The 5849-nt window shown below is 49.8% G+C and overlaps 1 protein-coding gene across 1 annotated transcript; it reads right to left on the bottom strand.

Annotated features, from left to right (window-relative positions):
- Positions 1-1231: 1231 nt before the first annotated feature.
- On the bottom strand, positions 1232-4600 carry LOC128713117 (uncharacterized). The gene is made up of 6 exons (XM_053807983.1): positions 4202-4600; positions 3206-3742; positions 3054-3119; positions 2889-2963; positions 2751-2810; positions 1232-1540 (listed from the first exon to the last, which is right to left on the bottom strand). The coding sequence occupies exons 1-6, from the start codon at positions 4598-4600 to the stop codon at positions 1232-1234; spliced, it is 1446 nt and encodes a 481-aa protein (XP_053663958.1).
- Between the last annotated feature and the right edge of the window lie 1249 nt (positions 4601-5849).

Consider the following 5849-nt stretch of genomic DNA (forward strand, 5'->3'; position numbering starts at 1 on the left):
CGGAACGCAGAGGCAAAACGCAATGCAGGTGAAGACGTGCTGATACGAAACGAACCGGCTGACATTTATACTGCACGGTTTCGGGTGTTTACAGACAATTTCATCAGCGCGGCTGCTTTGTGATGGCTGCTGCCCGACGAAAAACAATTTCAGCCCATTTTCAACTCACCATCCAACCGTTTGCTAACATATCAACACGCACACGAATAAGAGTTTTTGTTGTAGATGGTAGTGTGAAAGCGTGTAGAAAAGATGCACCAGCGGAATGGTAGCAAAATAGAAGACCACAACCAATAAAAAAAAACACACACAAATATGGACAAAACACCAACAATAGTGAAAGAGAAACAAACCAAAAACCTACCAAAAATGCGCAATCCGGAGTAAAACGGGGTAAAATCCGGGGTAAAACAAAACAAAAGCAAAAAACAGGAGAAGCAAACAGCAGGAGCAAACTGAGACGGTATAAGATAGCCCGAGTAACCCATCAATCTTACGTAATTCGATTAAATCAACGGCAAACGTGTCCATCGCAGTGGAGAAGCGCACTCGACTGCGTCCGAGAGAAAGGAAGAAAGAGAGAGATAGAGGGAGAGAGAGAGAGAGACAGAGAGAGAGAAAGGGAGCGAATATCTTAGTATAATACTTCGGAATAGATCAGTGTTGTAGATGCGTCCACCAAACAGGTGTGATAACGTGCCCTCCGAAAGTTGGCAACACGTTCGACGCCCATTGTGGAGTCCGTCTTGCATGAGAAACCCTTTACAATTCAACTGTCACTTTCTTTCAGACATTTTGCTTCGTTACCCATTTCGTTTCCAGTAACTTCCAAATATTCTCATGAGATTGATGTTAAACGGGAATTTACTAAGGGTTAAGAAAACGGTCACTATGACTACATCATAAACACTAAAACATTGTACTAATGTGCGCTTGTTAGAAACCGAGAGCTAAGTCCTCTTAAAAGCCTCCTTCGATCTAGACGAATCGTAATACTAGTGTTGCGGTTGAGGCGAATCTGTGCACATTTACTTGCCGCGAACCAACTCTTAACCACCTCTTTGGTGAATGAGTCCTATACCGGAGAGCCTTGACTTTCACTTGCATGTGGTTACGGACCGCGTGACTTTTGACTCTGTGCTCCTGCACAAGCTGCCTATACCGTGATGGATGAATATCTTTGCGGCACACCGTAAAGCGTGTCCCGTGGTCGATGTGATTAGCGAAGCTATTACATAGCCGGATGGTCGCCTGATGATCCACTGCTGCCGGCGGACGATGCACCGGACGCATCCGCCGACCCCTGGGAGGAACCGCCGGATGAGCCGAGGGATGCGTTCAGCACCAGGCTGGTGATACCACCGACAACCGACGACACGATATTGCCGATGAACGCAAACAGATCCGAACCGCCCTTGTTCTGGCAACACTGCTCCGCATCACCGTTCGGATCTGCCTTCCGTTTCGCTTCCTCTAGCCCGGTAAAGAAGTTCTGCACGAACAGCTTCGGCTTGAGGGGAAGATTCTCATCCTCTGGATCCTGTTGGTAGGGGTAGAAGGAGTGTAAGAGGGCGAACAATAGCAGTAAAAGAAGTGCAACTTGACAGCTAGTTGCATAAAGCCCAATCGCGGTAGTCTTAATAAGCGCGATCGGGATTAGTGAATGTGTCATAAACTCCCGCGTAAAAATGGCGGTGAGGGGAAGTAGCGGAGTGTGGCTAGATGCATCTGACACAACTTGCCACGCTGCTCCTCCCAGGCCACCCGCTTTTACCGCTAGTTTGTAATTAAGCTCGCACTCGTCAGCAGAGAAAAATGGTCAATTGGAGGCGATCATGTACGGCTCATGTTAAACCTGTGCAAAGCGACCATTAGCAACCGTACCGCCATCATCGTCAACAACAACGCACTCATTGTTCATCATTACTGGCCTATGACCACACCAAACAACCACACACACACCTGGCACCCGCTCTTCCTCACCTTCTTGCCACCCCATCAGCAGGTATCTGCGTCAAACAAGCAAACGGCCGATTGCTGCAGTTTCATAATTTAATCGTAAATAATATGCATTTGTCTTCCGTGTGATGCGAAATGGGGGCTGAAGTGTGTGTGTGTGTGTGTGTGTGTGTGTGTGTGTGTGTGTGTGTTTGCGAGGAGTAGCAAGTTGGTTGTAAAGTTTTGCGACCCGCTTCCCTCCTTCTCCCTATTCGCTCCCTCTTCTTCAGCTTGTTGGAAAACAAGTGCCCCCTGCACGGCTGATGTACGATCTAACGACGCATCGGTGATGGAGCGTGTCATTCCAGCGTGGTCCGTTCGCATTGCGTTTACATGCGATGCAACACCGTATGCAATGGTACGGGGCCAGGGTATCCAGAAGTCGCGGGTGCGAGCCTCATTACCGAGTGCGTGTGTGTGTGTGGCCCACTCCGTCGCTCGGGACGACCTTTGCGACGTTCCAGAAGCACCGTGTGGACGTCTTCACCGAAGAGGTGGACGGGGAGTTGTGCGGCCGTACTCGATCGCAACAATGTGTTGTGCAGCTAAAATGTCAGGTTAAGCATTTTGAGGACCTGACGGGGACACTTGCTCAATATCGGCGACCTATCGGATGCCATTTGAAGTTGCGATGTAGAACTTAGCCACGTGATGTGCACCGTTTGGCTGAACGCCCCGGTGAGGTGGGTACGATTGCCCGTATGCAATCAAGCTGGTATGGGTAGAAGGTGGAACGGGAAGATGATACTTACCGAGCTGAGTGCAGCGATAAGTGCACCGAGGAAGTTGCCAAAGAACGCACCGTTCATGTCCTGCTCGCAAGGTAGAAAATAGCAAAAGAGTGTGTATTATTAGATTGGTGAGCAACGTGGATGGGAGCACTTACGTACCGCACCACCACCGGACAGGCCCTCGATCGCGATACCGACGTAACTGCCGAGCACTTTGCCGAAATTGTCATCACCCTGCAAAATGGAAGACGAAATCGCAAAACCAGGGATCAAAACACGTTCTGCGTGTTGATAAGTGCTGCTAAAGTCATTATCAACACTTACACCGAGCAGTCCGGCAATCAGGGAGGTGCCCGTTCCGAGCAACCCCGGCACGTCCAAACCTCCCGGCTGGATGGGATGGAATAGAAACGGTTACCAAGCGCGGAAAAGAAGCTTTTGTTTTGAAAGAGCTACCAATGGAGCGTTATGCGTACCCCGAAAAGGTTGGTTACCACCGCCGACAGGGAACCGATCAGGGCCCCGACATCCGATCCTTCATCGCCACCGCTCAGGCTCGCAATCAGCCCCACCAAACCGCCAGGACCTTCGTCCTCTTCCGACGATTCTGACTCCTTCGACTCGGAATCACCGGGCGATGTGTCCACCGAGACGGCGATTTCGTTCGTTGCCGGCTCCATTTCATCCTGTCGCCGGCTGCGGAAAATTCGCTCCAGGTGCAGCTTTAGCCCACCTTCGATAAGCTCCTGGAAGCGTACGGGTTTCGGGAGCGTCTGCAGCAACAACCGCTGTATCAGCTCACTGCCGAGCGATGTGGCCAGGTTCGTCGCCTGCAAACCGTTGGCATCATCTAGCGTACGTACGGCGCGCTTCAGGTGGGATGCGAGTTGTCGGCGCATTTCACCGAGCTGTTGGTCGACCTGTCGCTTCACGTCAGCCACCGCTTCGGATGACTCATTGCTCGATGGTTTCATCCCGATCCGTGCCGTGGAGCGTTTACCGGAGAGCATTTCCTGACGGGATCCAAAAAACGCTGGTTTTGTAGTGAGTGCATGTGTGTGTGTGTGCATGAATGTTGACACGTGGAGGGGGCATGAAGGTGAGGAGAGGACTGTGCAATATCTCACACACCTAAACGTACGCACACCGCATCTTTTAAAGGCACATTGCGGAGTTGTTGCATCAAGAAAATCAAAAGAAATCAAAAGATTTCAACAAACAATATTTTAAGCGACGAACCTCCTACCGTGTGGTTTGTTTTGTTCGGGAGAGGTGCATTCAACTAACCCCGCTTTATTGATAAACCTATTGATTTGAGGATTACGAGAGCTACCATCTGGGCTTTAGTTTCCACTGAACCGACGGTTGCAAAACACTTCTGTTTTAAAGGCGAAACAGTAAACGACCGAAGATACCACAAGTCCCGCACATAACTGACTTTGGCTTTTCAGTCTTTAGACGGATCGTGTTACCTGTGTGCGGGCGAGCAGCACCCGTCTGATGTCCCCGGGTGATGCGTCCGGCTGGCGGGCAGCAGCCAACTCGAGCCCCGTCCCAAGAATCTCCATTGCGACTTGCGCTCGCTGCAACGTTCCGGTGACGGCACGCCGTACCCGTTGATGCTGCTGTTTGTTGGCCGGCGAGTCATCCAGATCGTGCAGCAACCGTTCGAGCCGACGCTCGATTGCGGCCTCCGCTTCGATCGCACCGAACAGTATGCCCAGCGTGCCGAGCGTACGGATCGGTTGCGAATTGGTCACAGGTTGATTGAGCCGGGCACTGCCCAGATCGGTTGATGGATGAGCTGCTGCATCGCTTGCCTCGGGCAGCAGCAATAGCACCAGCGACAGAATCACAGCACCGAATGACATTTTCATCGATAACAATCGATCACAGACGCGCCCGAAGAACTACGGTACGTTCTCAGCTCGACCACGGGTTTTGTATGGTTGCTCCCACCTTGTTTATGGTTGGTGCGGGGTTGTTGCAATTCCCGAGTACAATTTCTAGCCGCTGGCAATGCCCGGGAGCAACCTGGCGTACAGGGATAATTGATGGGTTTGATACCAACATCGGTGACATCGTTCGATCGGTACTGTTTGTTGCGTCCATCTGTGCGATACGCACCGTCAGCCACGCAAATTTTGTTGCGGAAACAGCTCGCAAAGGGAGTAGGCATGATGGTTTTGATAGATTGATATATATCTTTTTTTTTTAATAACTGTATCTTCATAATCATAATTTGAAGAAAAATATATTGCTTGGCACATAAAGATGCACTGGGAGTTCCTAATCATTTCAGCAACCTCTCTTAATTGTAGGCTGTTTCTATTACTCATCGCTCACCTCTGTACGTGAGAAAGATTTTCAGTACTATTGAAGATAGAACTCAATAATATTTTATTGTAGAACCGTGGACTATTCACTCTATTACTTGTTTGCTCTGAAGTTAATTTTGAAGAAGCGTGTAAAACATCATGTTTGGAGCTCTTGAACCAATTACTTTGTAGTAGCTCCATCTTACGCTCGTTTTCTGATTGATCTAACGATTACGTTACAGTGTGTTAAGAGATTTCAGTGTGCTACATCACACGACCTTTATCATGGAGGATAGTTTTGAATGCGATTCTCTGTTGAATTACATTTATTTAATCAAATGCACAAACATTGCACATACAATGATCCATTACTAAGGCAAATATGCTTCACCCTTCGTGGCTTTTGCTTGGGCACACACAGATCACAGAGCACACAGACGGCGCAGCGATTCCATTCGCATGATCGGAGATCGTCAACGTCGGGGCTACACTTCTACGCCCTACCGTGGTGATTGCAGATGTATAAAATATCAAAAAATTTCACACGCACTGCGACCCCTCACGGGCATGGGCTGGGTCACAGGTATGGCCGCACACACGCTCACACACCACACAAACCAGTTGGCGTCTCGCGCATTCAGCTGATTAACCTCACCAGCCCTGACCTGGACGCTGTCGGGTGGTTTTTACCGCCGGAGCGGGCTGGCTGATAAAGTTTAGGTTGCGCTGCAGTTGGGTTTATCATGATCGTGATAAGTCCGCGCACACCCAGGATAACACGGTGTCATCTGGATAGCGCCCT

Source organism: Anopheles marshallii, chromosome X (assembly GCF_943734725.1).
Source record: "Anopheles marshallii chromosome X, idAnoMarsDA_429_01, whole genome shotgun sequence".
NCBI classification, from domain to species: Eukaryota; Metazoa; Arthropoda; class Insecta; order Diptera; family Culicidae; genus Anopheles; species Anopheles marshallii.

Coding starts and splice junctions, on each gene's coding strand:
- LOC128713117 (XM_053807983.1), bottom strand. CDS start 4,600: ATGTCATTCGGTGCTGTGATTCTGTCGCTGGTGCTATTGCTGCTGCCC. Junction 2,964..3,053: donor TGATTGCCGGACTGCTCGGT/GTAAGTGTTGAT, acceptor TCCATTTTGCAG/GGTGATGACAATTTCGGCAA. Junction 1,541..2,750: donor TTATCGCTGCACTCAGCTCG/GTAAGTATCATC, acceptor CCCTACCAACAG/GATCCAGAGGATGAGAATCT.